The sequence below is a fragment of the Piliocolobus tephrosceles genome, chromosome 2 (assembly GCF_002776525.5).
Source record: "Piliocolobus tephrosceles isolate RC106 chromosome 2, ASM277652v3, whole genome shotgun sequence".
NCBI classification, from domain to species: domain Eukaryota; kingdom Metazoa; phylum Chordata; class Mammalia; order Primates; family Cercopithecidae; genus Piliocolobus; species Piliocolobus tephrosceles.
Genome location: NC_045435.1, coordinates 99502528 through 99518176, shown reverse-complemented (window position 1 = coordinate 99518176; position 15649 = coordinate 99502528). Strand labels below are relative to the sequence as shown.

Sequence of the window (15649 nt, the reverse complement as noted above, 5' to 3'; positions counted from 1 at the left end):
ATACCTGTCTTATAATGTGAAATAAAACCTATGTAAAAAGCACTAGCGCAGTGCTGATACACCGTTTGCACTCAAAGTTGTATTCATTTCTGAGCTTCCTTCCTTTTCATTCCCTATTCATGTCCCAAGATCACACTTGCAAAAAAAGGTATTATAATGAGGGGAAATTGTAAATACAGGAAAATTTCCTTCCTTCTAGTAACTGACAATCCTATTGTGGATTGTGTGTGTATGCATCATTTATTTTACTATAAATATTAGCCATTTATATTTTGTATTGTAACTGTTACATGCCAACTTCTTCTTAAGGGGTCACAGATAAAGCAGCCAGAGAGACAAAGATAAGAAGTGAGAGGAAGAATCGGTTTAATTTTTTTCTTGTTCTTTTTATTTATTTTGTTTACTGTCAACCAACTCACACCAAAGAATCAGTTTTTTGTTGTTGCTGTTTGTTTGTTTGAGACAGAGTCTCACTCTGTTGCCCAGGCTGGAGTGCAGTGGAACAATCTTGGCTCACTGCAACCTCCACCTCCCAGGTTCAAGCGATTTTCCTGCCTCAGTCTCCCCGAGTAGCTGGGATTATAGGTGCCCGCCAGCACACCTGGCTAATTTTTGTATTTTTGGTAGAGACGGGGTTTCACCATGTTGCCAGGCTGGTCTCGAACTCCTGGCCTCAAGTAATCCACCTGCCTCGGCCTCCCAAAGTGCTGGGATTACAGGCATGGGTCACTGTGCCCAGACCCAAAGAATCAGTTTTAACAGGGTAAAAGCAAGTGTCAGAAGGGGTTAGAAGTGATAATTATTCCTATCTGAAAAGAAATGCTACTTTCTCTGCATGTCCAAGCCCTGCCTATAAATCTCAAAACTTGGATTAGTCACTACCTGAATTTTAAAACTCTAGCCCAAAGGTCACCCCTTTCAATGAAAATCTAGCATACTCACTGCCTAAACTACACACATTTCACAGAGGTTTAACAACAAAACAAAAAAAAAGATTTGGCTGGGCGCTCACGCCTGTAATCCCAGCACTTTGAGAGGCTAAGGTGGGTGGATCGCCCGAGGTCAGGAGTTCGAAATTAGCCTGGCCAACATGGTCAAACTTCGTATCTACTGAAAAAACAAAAAAAAATTAACCAGGCATGGTAGCAAGTGCCTGTAATCCCAGTTACTCGAGAGGCTGAGGCAGAAGAATCGCTTGATCCCGGGAGGCAGAGGTTGCAGTGAGCCGAGATCGCACCACTGCACTCCAGCCTGGGCGACAGAGTGAGACTCTATCTCAAAAATAAACAAATAAAGTAAAATAAAAAATAAAAATTTCATCTTCCTGGCCTGTGAACACAGAAATCAAACATTAGACTTATCTTAGGCAATTTAATTTTAGAATTATAATGCATAATTAAAAGAACAAATTAACATTTCCAAAGACATTTTGCACGCCAAAGTGATTTTTTTTTTTTTTTTTAAAAGGGATGGGGTCTTGCTCTGTCACCCAGGCTGGAGTATAGTGGCGTGATCACAGCTCACTGCAGCCTGGACTCCTGGGCTCAAGCAATCCTTCTGCCTCAGCCTCTGGAGTAGCTGGGACTACAGACTCGTGCCAGCAAGCCCTGCTAATTTTTTTTAAGACAAGGTCTTGCTATGTTGCCGAGGCTAGTCTCAAATTCCTGGCCTGAAGCAATCCTCCTACCTTGACCTCCCAAGTAGTGGGATTACAGGTACAAGCCATAGCTCCCAACAAAAATGATTTCTTTTATTCACACAAAACATTCTTAATGCATCATCAATAATATTAACCCAATTACATGCAGAAGACACTTCAAATAAAATTAATTAGGCAAGTTCTAGTTACAAGAAAGGATAGATTCCACTCCAAAATAACACACACATACCTGAGAAGTCATTTAATTTTAAGTAACCAAACATCTTCTTTCTCTTTTTTTCTAAAACACTATCATAACAAGAATTACAATAAAGTTTTAAATTTGAAAGTCATTATAGTAATAAATATTTAAATTCTGCTTGTACCTTAAAATGCTGCTATAGAAGAGATTTGCTCATAAAGTTGCTTGTTTAGACCGGACATGGAGGCTCATGCCTATGATCCCAGCACTTTGGGAGGCTGAGGTGGGTGGATCACCGGAGGTCAGGAGTTTGAGACCAGCCTGGTTAACATGATGAAACCCTGTCTCTACTAAAAATACAAAAATCAGCTGGGCGTGGTGGTGGGCGCCTGTAATCCCAGCTACTCGAGAGGCTGAGGCAGGAGAATCACTTGAACCCAGGAAGCAGAGGTTGTAGTGAACTGAGATTATGCCACTGCACTCCAGCCCGGGCAATGAGCGTGAAACTCCTTCTCAAAAAAAAAAAGAAGGAAAGTTGCTTGTTTAGCAGCAATCAGACAGTGGTTCTTAACCCTTTAGGAATTACAGACTACTTTGAGAATCTGACAATAAAAATACCTGTGGGCATTTGCCATAAAAATAATTACATTTGAAAGTCTGCAGTAGAATTTAAGGCTTCATACCCCATCTCCCAAGCCTATACCACGTTAAGAAGCCCTGTAATAGGAGACAGTGGGGAACTTCCCAAGCTTTGAAAAAGTTCAAATTTAGGAATGATTCACATTAACTAACATTTTACTGATTCACAATTTGCTTTTATAGCTGACAAATTTGAGAGTAGTGGTAGAGAACTTAAAAAGGACCTGAAGGAGTTGATAATAATAAGAGTAATTTTCAGAGGAAATGAAAGAATTACTTGGGTCATCTTTCAGTGAAGACCATGTGGACTTAGTTTTTTTTAAAAAAGGGGAGAAAGAAGCAGGGAAGAAAAGAACAAACCCATAAAAAGAAAACACATTCATTTTCTCACTCTTTCTTGATCAGGAGCATTCATGAGATGAAGGTGATGATACTGACTACAACACAAAATGGTTGGACTCCAAATACACCTCTGGTCCACTATAGACAGAACAGACACTCTGACCTTTAGGTTCACACAGGCCAAACACTCCTACTTTGCAAACGATTAGTTAATGTTTTACTTCAAGACTGCATTATTTCAGCAACTGATCACAACATGCAGGACAGGCAATACTGGCCTACCAGCCACTTCTGAATCTGTCCCCATTTCCGATCAAAGGAATGATGAGAGTGCTAGAAATGCAAAAGTTTCATAAACCAGATCGTTTCTAACACACTGCATTCTCCAAAAACCTTAATCATACACATTTTCCCTAAAGAGCAATGATTGCTGACTCAAAGTTACACATTCAAAATATAGAAAATTAGTAAGCTAAATATGTTCAATAGTAAGAGACGGATGGTTCCCTGTAGTTAAGAGAATTGTAAATAGAAGTTACATTTAATAACTGTCTCATTCACTTATTTATTTATTTATTTATTTGGAGACAGGATCTCACTTAGTCGCCCAGGCTGGAGTGCAGTGGTGCCATCATAGCTCACTATAACTTCAAACTCCCAGGCTCAAGTGATCCTCCACCTCAGCTCATCCACTTATTATTATATTTAGTATAATTTTAGGAGTAAAAAGACAACAGATTGCAGCACTTCCATTTCAAGTCGAGAACTGCATTCCATATTTGAAACTATACATGAGGTTAAAAGAAAATTAGCAACATGTCACTTTTAGTGTTTTTCTTGAGCTGTGACAACATAAAATATTTACACTGCTTTTTAACCTGCTCACAGAAAATTCACCACCAAAATCAAAAGAAAGTGTTTAATACTGTCCCACAGGCTTTTGCCCCTTCATACTACTACAACATCAAAAATATTTATTATGGGAATTTTCAGGACCAAGTCAATGCCAGAAAAGTAAAAGCATATTTATTTCATTTTAATCAGCCTAATTTCCATACGCCTATTCCTAAAATTTTTTCTTGTTTTCCTTTCCGATAAAAGCATATTGAAAATTTGTAAATTATAGAAAAGTATAGAAAGAAAGTAAAACCAACAATAATTCCACCATCGACAAACCACAGTACTGATAATCACTTCTTTCTAGTAGTTTTTGATGCTATATATGGATACTGGATTTTGTAATATAAAATTGGGGTCCTACAAATTGTATTGTTTTGGTTGCTTTTATCTCATATTCTTACATATTTTCCTCTATTATTAAATATGCTTTAAAATTGTAAGTCTGAATGACTTTACAAGGTTTTACTATATAGATACCATCATATAATTAATCCAAATTTTAGGACAATTAAAGCTATACTACACTTTATCATTGCTAAAGCTACCTTAATTAAGTAAAGCATTCATAATACTAATAACTTATAACAATGTACACGATAATAGCTATATATGTGTTTGTTGTTACTACTTAAAACAAGTATCACATTTAATTTGCTGGCACAGAATGGCTTGATAGAATACATACATCAGTTTATACTACTCTCAGTGTTTCAAAGAAAACCAGATTCACATCAGAATAAACTAGCCAAGTACTGATTTTCAGGGAGACAAACATGAAATTAGGGTTATTCCCTCAAATTACCTCTTTTTGTTGCCGTTCCAGTTCTCTCATGCGTATATCTCTTGCTTCTGCCCGGGCAGCCCGTTTTGCTGCCAGCCTTGCCTCTGCCTGAAAAGTAATATAAAACTCAGCTTTATACAACACAAACAAAAACAACCTGTACACCAGATTTGAAAATAAAGAACAAATGGGACATTACTGTGCAAAAGGGGTGGGGAGGACAAGATATTATCTATCAGCAAGTTTGACTGATTGCTTTAATCAACTCTTATAAACTCATTTTTTCTCTAGTTCCTAAGTCTCTCCTCAAATCCGGGCCTTTACCTTTAACTTCTTGTTTGATTACACACTCAACACATTTCACACAGTTTGTCATATGCCTCTCCAAACTTACTCTTTTTCCAGCATTTTTTCCCCATTGATTCAATCATACAAACTAGAAACTTCAGAGCTAACCTCTCTTTCACTTTGGACACGCCAATAATCAGTCTCCAAGTACTGACAATTCTCTACCACTAAGTCTCTATCAAACCCATTTCAGCTTTCTTTATTCTCACTGTTCCTGCTCATTTCAGGAACTCTTCATCTCCCCACTCCCCACCTCTCTGTTTTAAAATTGAGACAGAATTCACATATCATCAAATTCACTATTTAAACGTATACAATTCCGATGCAGTGGCTCATGCCTGTAATCCCAGCACTTTGGGAGGCCAAGGCAGGAGGATCACAAGAGGCCAAGAGTTTGAGACCAGCTTAGGCAACATGATGAAACCTGTCTCCACTAAAAATAAAAAAAATAGCCAGGCGTGGTGGCGCACACTTGTAACCCCAGCTACTCGGGTGGCTGAGACAGGAAAATTACTTGAACCTGGAAGGTGGAGGCTGCAGTGAGCTGAGATCACGCCACGGCACTGCAGCCTGGATGACAGAGTGAGGCCCTATCTCAAAAATAAATAAATAAATGTATACAATTCTGTGGTTTTTAGTATACTCACAAGGATGTGCAATCATCATGACTAATTCCAGAACATTCTCATACCCCAAAATGAAACCTGGTACCCATTAGTAGTCACTCCCCATTAACCCTTCCTCCCAGCTCCTGGCAATCACTAATCTACTTCTGTGTCTATGCATTCACTTATTCTGGACATTTCATATAAATGGAATCATATCATAGGAATTCTTCATCTCTTGTTTGTACTACTGCAATTACCTCCAAATCCATCTACCTACTTCCAGAATCTGTCTTATAATTTATCTTCTATAGGGTTATATGATGGACAAATCAGCCTTTCAAAATGTATTATTTCTGATCACGTCATTCCACTGCACAAAATCCTCCACCAGCTCCTAATTACTTATGGTTAAAGCAAAAACTCCACAGAATAGCACAAAGGGAAGAACAGAAAGAAGAAAGGCAAAACTGAAATAAGGCTCCTCACAGTCAGGTCCCCACCTTATTTCCAAGTCCAGTAGTCCCCCCCTTATCTGTGGTTTCAGTTACCCATGGTTAACCAAGGTACAAAACTATTAAGTGGAAAATTCCAGAAATAAACAATTCATAAGTTTTAAACTGTATGCCATTCGGAGTAGTATGATAAAAGTTCTCAGGACTTCAATCATACCTTTGTTGAGCATATCCATCCTGTCTATGCTACCCACTTGTTAGCTGTCTCAGTTATCAAATCACAGTGATTGTGTTCAAGTAATCCTCATTTTACTTAATAATGGTCCTGAAGAGCAAGAGTGATTCTGACAATTCAGGTATGCCAAAGAGAAGCCATAAAGTGCTTCCTTTAAGTGAAAAGGTGAACATTCTAACCTTAATAGAAAAAAGAATCATCCACTGAGGTTGCTAAGATCTATGGTAAGAACAAATCTTCTATCCATGAAATCGTGAAGAAGGAAAAAGAAATTTGCGCTAGATTTGCTGCCACACCTCAAACTGCAAAAGTTACAGCCACAGTTCATGATAGTTAAGATGGAAAAGGCATTACATTTGTAGGTGGAAAACATGAACAGAAACATGTTCCGATTGATGGCAATTAACTTTGCTACTATTCACAGCTTCAGGTATCTGCTGGAGGGCTTGGAATGTATCTCCCATGGATGGGGGTGGTGGAGACTACTCTACTTGCTCCACATGTACTGGATGCATCCCATCTCTCTCCATTCCTGGACTCTATTGTGTTCTGTAATGCCTCTCTTCACAAACTGTTTGGCAGGAGCTGTTCTCCCTTCTCTTATTCAGTAAAATATTACCTTCTATGAAGATTCCTCCCAGTCCCTCTTTCATAAAGTAAGGCTCTACACCCATGTCTCTATTGTGGTTTTATTATGTTGTATTAAAATTCCATGCTTCTCTCACCCCACAACTTTTATGCCTCAATGTCTGCTAAAAAAAAACAAATGAATTGCAGGGCATAGGTCACAGTATCAAGGAAATGAGATAAGGAAACAGCTTAATGTGCCACGTGAAACTTAGAAATCTACTGTCTGGTTTCTATATGGTAGTGGAATGGTTTCCTCTGTCCTTGGTCACATCCTAATTCTGATTCAGACTATTCCCTCGGATAATAGTTGTTGTCTTCCCATTTTGTTATATTTGTGCCCAAGTCTCATAGGAATAAACTCAGCCAATGTTTAAAAGGATCTACTACATGTAAGCAATTATGCTAGGTGCTGAAAATACAGAGTAAGATATGACATCTCTGCCCTAAAGCAACTCACAAAGTTGAAGGATACAGAAACACAGTGCTTATGGGAAGGAAGCATGTAGGAGGGAGAAATCAGTTTCGCCTGGCAAAGCCATAGCAGGCTTCTAAGAAGCAGAGAGAGTTAAATAGTTAACTGCTACTCAACTATTCCAATTTTGGCAATTTCCCAGTCTGTGTAACTAGTCTTTCAATAGAAAAACCCCTGCAAAGTAAATTGTAATCTACCAGCCATAAGCTGTAACCACTAACAATCTAGAGCAATTAGTTTTCTCCCATGAATTTTACACTGGCCTCCATCTTTTCAAAACCTATGCTCTGCTTCAAGTTACCTGCCTTCTTCTCCCCTCTATGAGTAGGCACTACTTTCTTATTAGAGTTTCTTTTTTTTTTTTTAATAGGAAAACACTTCAAGGCTTTTATGCTTAAGTAGATAGCAAATATATTTTAAAATCACAAAGCATCAAAACTTTCAAACCTTTTTAAGAAAGCCCTATCAGTGTGTAGGAATTTTCATTTACATGTATATTAGCTTTGTACCTGAAGCCTCCTTTAGAAATTTAATTCAAGAATGCCAATTTTATCCTTCTAAGATTTGTCTGTGGCCAATTCTGTACAATCTATACTAAAATGAGATTTCCTTCATAAAACCCAACTTAGAGATAATTAAAATATATTCTTTAATAAGACATTTTTAACAACAGAAAGGAAAGGAACAGAAAGAATATGGGCTTCAGAGACACACAAACACCCTTCACTTTGTTACTTAGCCAACTCAGTGTTACCTCCCTTGGAGACTGTGTTGAAGAGAGGCCACTAAAACTACATGCTTTAAAAGAAATAAACGGGATTTAAAACTACTTTATCTGGTTCTTTCTATACATTGTTACTAGATGCTTGAAGCAACATGGATAAGCAGGAGTAGCAAGGAGCCAACACTGATTCCAACCTAGTAGACAAAATATTGTGATATATTTTAAAATTGTTTTTGAATAGACAATTATGGGTACATAAAACATACTTCTAGGTAGTTAATACTAGTATTTTCACCTCAGAATACAATCAGATGAAAGAGCTGCTACAGATTCATTTTAATATACACCTCATACATACAAAACAAATGGGATACAACAATAAAGGACAACCAAGATTTAACTAAATTCACAGTAAAGGCTGGGCATGGTGGCTCACCCCTGTAAACCCAGCACTTTGGGAGGCCAAGGCAGGCAGATCAGTGGAGGCCAGGAGTTTAAGACCAGCCTGGTTAACATGGTGAAACCCCATCTCTACTAAAAATGGAAAAAATTAGCTGGGCATGGTGGTGCACACCTGTAATCCCAACTACTCGGGAGGCTGAGGCACAAGAATCACTTGAACCCGGGAGGCAGAGGTTACAATGAGCCAAGATTGCACTACTGCACTCCAGCCTGGGCAACAGAGTGAAACTCTATCTCAACAAACAAACAAACAAACAAAACAAAATAAAGTTGGCTAAAACACAGAATTACCATTTGATCCAATAATTCCACTTATGGGTACATACATAAAAGAACTGGAAAGCAGAGATAACATATATTTATATACTAGTGTTCATAGCATCATTATTCACAATAGTCAAAATGTAGAAACAACCCAAATATCTATCAATGGATGAATGGATAGACAAATTATGGATTATTCAGCCTTAAAAAGAAAATTTTGATACACGCTACATGGATGAATCTTGAAGACATTATACTAAATGAAATAAGACAGACACGAAGGGAAAAATATTGTATACTTCCACTTAATGAGAAACCTAAAGTAGTCATATTCATACAGACAGAAAGCAGAACAGTGGTTGCCACGGACTGAGGGTAGGGGGAAATGGGACTTACTATTTAATGAGTACAGAGTTCCAGTACTGGATCACTCTGGATCACAGAGTTCTTAAGGATAGTGGTGATGGTTGCATGACAATGCAAATGAATGTAATGCCACTAAACTATATACTTAAATATAGTTACCATGATAAATTTCATGTTACATATATTTTACCAAAATAGGTTGGCTAATTTAAAAGTCAGAATAAGATATAAATTAGAAGTATTCAGAAGCCTAAATTATTTAAATACTTTTAGAGTCTTTAGGCTGATATGACCCCAACTGTTATAATAAAGTTAATATAGAAATTCAGAAACTGAAAATTCAGGTTCAGAAGTTACCTGAAGTCAGGCAGGTCATAGGACCAGGTTTCTAAAAGTGATTCTGATTATTACGCTTCCAAATATGAGGCATATTAAGATTGATTAAAGGATATATCCTATTGCATATTTATAGAAATTTATTCTTCCTATAGTAAAAATGATAACACAAAAAGAAATATTTAGATACAATTACATTCATTTCTCACTACATGCTTGAGTCAAATGGAAACATAAAATGACAGCGCAAATTGAGGCCGGGCATGGTGGCTCACACCTGTAATCCCAACACTTTGGGAGGCCATGGCGGGCAGATCACAAGGTCAGGAGTTCAAGACCAGCCTGGCCAATACGGTGAAACCCCATCTCTACTAAAAATACAAAAATTAGCCAGGCGTGGTGGCGAGTGCCTATAGTTCCAGCTACTCGGAAGGCTGAGGCAGAAGAATCACTTGAACCTGGGAGACAAAGGTTGCAGTGAGCCAAGATGGCACCACTGTATTCCAGCCTGGGCAGCAGAGCAAGACTTCGTTTAAAAAAAAAAAAAAAGACACTGAAAATCATGGGCTTTGATCACTCCCAGAACAAATGCATTAGGTTGTATTTAAACTCACAGAATTTTTAAATTTGTAGAATATTCACTTTGTCACTCAATGAATAATTAGGAATCATATAATGGGCACTAAGAAAGAACTTCTCGGCCTGACGGTGGCCTGTCCCAGTTCGAGCCAGTACCTCACCGCAGCTCACGAGAATTTGTGGATTTGGGGGTGGAATCCCATCAGGAAGAGCACAAAAAACTGCTCTTCAGTCACTGCAGAGCTACAGCTCCAGTTAGCCAGACACGAAGTTGTCGTGAGAGTCGTCTCCACAATACCAAGAGCTTGTGTCTGGCAGAGCCAGTGTGAGACAAGACAATGCTGTCCCACCTCCGGGATAACCAAGAGTCTTGTCCAGATCTTTGAGCACATACCGAGAGAGAGAAGCCAGAGGACAAGCACAAACTATGGCACTAAGACAGATTAATAAGGAACTTAGTGCTTTGGCCCATGATCCTCCACCACAACGTTCTGCAGGTTCAGTTGGGGATGATAGGTTCAGTTGGGGATGATATGTTTCATTGGCAAGCCACAATTATGGGACCTAATGACAGCCCATATCAAAGTGGTGTATTCTTTTTGACAATTCATTTTCCTACAGACTACCCCTTCAAACCACCTAACAAGGATTTATCATCCAAATATTAATAGCAATGGCAGCATTTGTCTTGATATTCTAAGATCACAGTGGTTGCTTCCTTTAAAATTATTTCTAAAGTTATTTTATCCATTTGTTCACTGCTATGTGATCCAAACCCCGATGACCCCCTAGTGCCAGAGAGTGCATGGATCCATAAAATAGACAGACATAAAAGTATAATAGAATATCTCAGGAATGGACTCAGAAGAATGCCATATGATGCTACCTGAAAGTCAGAATAATCTGCATTATAGCTGGAATAAACTTTAAATTACTGTTTAAAAAAAAAAAAGGCTGGGAGTGGTGGCTCACACCTGTAATCCTAGCACTTTGGGATTACACTTGAGGCCTAGGCGGGCTGATCACTAGGTCAGGAGTTCAAGACAAGCCTGGCCAATATGGTGAAACCCCGTCTCTACTAAAAATACACAAATTAGCTGGGCATGGTGGCATGAGCCTGTAATCCCAGCTACTTTTGAGGTTGAGGCAGGAGAATCACTTGACCCAGGAGGTGGAGGCTGCAGTGAGCCGAGATCATGCCACTGCACTTCAGCCTGGACAGAGCAAGACTCAGTCTCAAAAAAAAAAAAAAAAAAAGAATTTCCAGGAAAAGATAACTAAACATGTACTATGGTTTATGTATTTCTACATTAGATACTTCCTTTACCATCAGAATTTTGTATTATGTTCTTTTGGAATTTGAGAAAAGTAGATGAGATACAATAAAAACACAAATAATTTTAAAATGAGCAAAGGATTTAAATAGACATTTCTCCAAAGAAGATGTAAAAATGACCAATAAGTACATAAAAAGATGCTCAACATCATTAGACATTAAAGAAATGTAAATTAAAGCCATATTGAGATACTTGATATCCACTAGGATGGCTATAACAAAAAATGTTTTTCAACTAAAAATAACTAAAATTGGCAAGGATGTGGAGAAATCAGAATGCTCATATAGGAGAAATCAGAATGCTCATATATTACAGGGGTAAATGTAAAATGGCACAATTGCTTTGTAAATTGCTGAGGCAGTTCCTCAAAAGTTAAACACAGTGATACCATCCATCCACCTCTAAATATGTACCTAAGAGAAATGAGAACATATATCCACACAAAAACCTGTAAATGAATGTTCATAGCAGCATTATTCATAATAGCTGAAAAGTAGAAATAACCCAAATATCCATCAACTGATGAAGGAATAAACAAGCAAGATTATCCATACAATGGAGTATTATTCAGCCTTAAAAAGAAATGGAGCACTGAAACAGGGTACAAAATGAATGAACCTTGAAAACATTTTGCTAAGTCAAAGAAGCCAGACATAAAAGGTCACATATTGCATGATTCTATGTATATGAAATGTCCAGAATAGGCAAAAACATAAAGACAGAAAGGAGATTACTGGTTGCCAGGGGCTGGGGAAGGGGAAGATAAGGAGTGACTACTAAGTGGTATGAGGGTTCTTTTTGGGCTGATGAAATATTATGTAATTAGGTAGGTGATAGTTGCGCATCTCTGTAAATATATTTAAAAAACACTGAATATTTTTAAATGGTGAATGGTTTTGATGGTATGTGAATTATATCTCAATTTAAATTTTTTAAATAGATGAGACTGAATGCATCAAAAATGCCTCAGCTAAATAAATAATATGTAAAATTTAACATATAAGATGGGATAAAGGGGAGCTTATAACCTATTAACAACAAGTTTGGAAAATGCTAAGTTAAACATTTTTTAAAATCACAGTCCTTAATAATATGCTTTACGAATTTCAAAGAAGAGGATAGAATATATAGTATTTCTCAGACTTGACCACATTACTAAATAAACCCTAAATGATACTTCAAGGGTCATGCTCCAATAAACACAGTTTGGGAAATAATGATTAAGTAATACATCAAGATCCAATTACAACTGTACTAAATCTTACCTTTGCTCTTGATATTTATAAAATTAAACTAAATTATCTGAATAATCACCTCACAATAGAAAACTCAAACTATCCAGATAATATATCTACCATGGTTTGACCACTTAATTAGCAAGGATAGATCCTTATTTTCTTTATTTTTTTGTGGGGTTGGGGGCGGGGTGCAGGGACAGGCTCTCACTCTGGCACCCAAACTAGAGTGCAGTGGCGTGATCTCGGTTCACTGCAGCCTTGACCTCCCAGGCTCAAGTGATCTTCCTATCTCAGCCTCCTGAGTAGCTGAGGCTAGGCATGCACCACCACACCCAAACAATTTTTGGTTTTGTTTTTGTAGAGACAAGGTTTCGCCGTGTTGCCCAGGCTGGTCTTGAACTCCTGGACTCAAGCAATCTGCCTGCCTCGGCCTCCCAAAGTGGTGGGACTACAGGTGTGAGTCACCATACCTGGCCTTATTTTCTTTTATTCCACAAAATAACCCCTTGAAGTACAGAAGGGTTAAGTAACTTGCCTTCCCCCGACAAGCAAATATTGGAGCTGAGATCTACATCCTAAGAATTTTACTTCAGTTCACACTCTTAACCACATTGCCTCCAACTTACATATTTATAGTCCAAGTATAATTGTATATCCTTAGACAAATCATAAAAGCTTACTTTGGATAATTATCCTAGGATTTTCAACTTAGCACAGATTATCTCTTTTCTATGAAATAATACTATTCTAGTTCTCTGAATAGAGAACTAGATATGTAGACAATCTTCTCCTTTTACTGTACACAGTATCTACTAACCCAATGCAGATAATCTCCTTTTACTGTACACAGGCTTTACTCTCATTTTTTACTCCACAGTTTCAACTACCAGCCAATGAGAATGACTCAAATCTAGCATCTCAAGCTCTGACTTCTCTACCAAAATAAAAACTTACATTTCTAACATCTATCTTGTCAGCACCAAAACCAGAGTGAATAAAATCAATCTCATCTTCCCCCAGCCAACAGGCTTTGTTTCCTTATTTTCCAGTCTCCAGAAATGGAACCTTGCCACTCTTGTTCAAACCCAAGGTCTGAGGACCTCCTACTTCCTTAACAAATCTTCCTTTACAACATCCCTTGAATCCATCCTCTCCATCTACTCCAACAGACTCCCTCCACTTCCAAACAGGCTCCTAGTACTTTCCACTTACCATACATCAAGTTTTCTAATTCTAACTTAAGTTTCTCCATCTCAACTCTATCCCCATCCTTACTATTCCATTGTGGAATTAATTTACCTGAAACAAGGAACAAGTGAGGTAAAAATGTCTCAAAGTAAAATGTGATTAGCTATATTCTGTGATGCTCAATACCCAAAGCACTCTTAAACTTTCTGATACTTAAATTTGGATTTTGTTACTGCTTCAGTTAAATAAACAGAGGGGAACAGGCTAAAATAAACTTGTTGTGGCTCATGGTGGCATTCCAAATCAGAGACTCATGTGAGGCCAATCAATCGTATTCTAAATTTTCCATCCATCCAATGAGTCTACAAGTAGGAGGAATCTACTCAATGGGCTAGGCAGTGCTATTTCCCTAAAATATAATCCATAAATTGAATTTCACTTGAGACTACTATCTGGGAGGAGGAGAAGGGTATGTATATTTAAGTACTGTATCTAATGAACCACAAATAAGTGTATTTCTTCAGGATGTATGTACTCTAAGTAGTAGTTCCCCCTTATCCAAGGGAGGTAAGTTCCAAGCCCCAACACAGATGCCTGAAACTGCAGATGGTACCAAACTCTATCCCACTGACATCAATCAGAACATGTTTCTGTTCATGTCTTCCACTCAGAAATCTAGTCTTTTCCATCGTAATATACTTATCACACACACTGGCTATAACTTCTGCAGTTTGAGATATAGTAGGAAAACTAGCACAGATTTTTCTTTTCTTTCTTCACTATTTCATGAATAGAAGATGTGTTATTACCATAGACCTTAGCAACCTCAGCACACAATTTTTTTTCCTTACTAAGTTGAGAACTTCCATCTTTTCACTTAAAGGAAGAATTTTATGGCTTCTCTTTGGCATATCCAAATTGCCAGAATCACTCTTCCTCTTTGGGGTCATTATTAAATAAACTAAAGGTTACTCAAATACAACCAATGTGTACCATGACAGTCACCCTGCTAACAGAGCCAGCTCCCGTGAGACTATCTAACAGGTAGTGTACACCGTGTAGATACACTAGACAAAGGGATGATTCATGTCCTGTGCACGATGATGCGAGATTTCATCACGCTACTCAGAACAGCGCACAATTTAAACAAAAATAAACAAATTATTTATTTCTGAAATTTTCTATTTATTATTTTCAAACTATGGTCAAACGTAAGTAAGTAAAACCTCAGAAAGCAAAATCACATGAAGGAGAGACTACTGCACAATGAACCATACAAGGTTTCTAAAAACAAAATGGGTACCAATCAATGTGTAGCCTATTTAAAAAACAACAAAAACAGGAAGGTATTTCCAAGATATATAATGTAAATTGATCTGAATTATCAATGGAAAAAGTTTTTCTGCAAGACCTTATCAGTTCAGCACTTCTTTCATTATTCTAGTTCTGATACTTTTAGTATTTCCCCTCCTGTGCCAATGTTTTCATGACAGAAGGCATTTTAAGGTCTGAAGAAGGCATTCCCTCCACACCCTCCAAAGCCACTAACAGACTTCCCAGTCTTCCCTTCTTTCTTACTTTCCCTGTGGTTCTACTGGAAGAGCTGTCTCTTCTGTTGAAAGTCAAACCCTCCCAAGCCCCATCACACACACTCACACCCATACACACCCTCCATTTTATAATGTCCTCCCCTGGACTTTGTCCCAACCATCTGATCTCTCTTCTGGGTCTTTGCTCTCTACTTCTATTGGTTCACTCTCTTCATCATAACTAGGTTCAAAGTCTCTCTGATCTTTAAAAGGCAAGCAAAAAATCTCACCCTGGTCCAATTCTATCCTATCTTCTCTTTACAGCTTTCTCACACCTCCCCTCTCACTTCTCACTCTCTTCAAATGACTGCAATCTGG

At 37.9% G+C, this 15649-nt stretch overlaps 1 protein-coding gene and 1 pseudogene across 7 annotated transcripts in view; one reads left to right on the top strand and one right to left on the bottom strand.

Moving 5' to 3' along the window:
- The window catches only part of LRRFIP2 (LRR binding FLII interacting protein 2), a 131111-nt gene that overhangs the window by 72928 nt on the left and 42534 nt on the right, over positions 1-15649 (bottom strand). For all 7 annotated transcript variants that reach the window (XM_023187550.2, XM_023187543.2, XM_023187545.2 and 4 more), the window contains one exon: positions 4525-4611. In XM_023187550.2, the coding sequence (XP_023043318.1) occupies positions 4525-4611 (87 nt within the window). The remainder of the gene's footprint in view (positions 1-4524; positions 4612-15649) is intronic.
- LOC111523171 lies at positions 10407-10859 on the top strand (annotated as a pseudogene).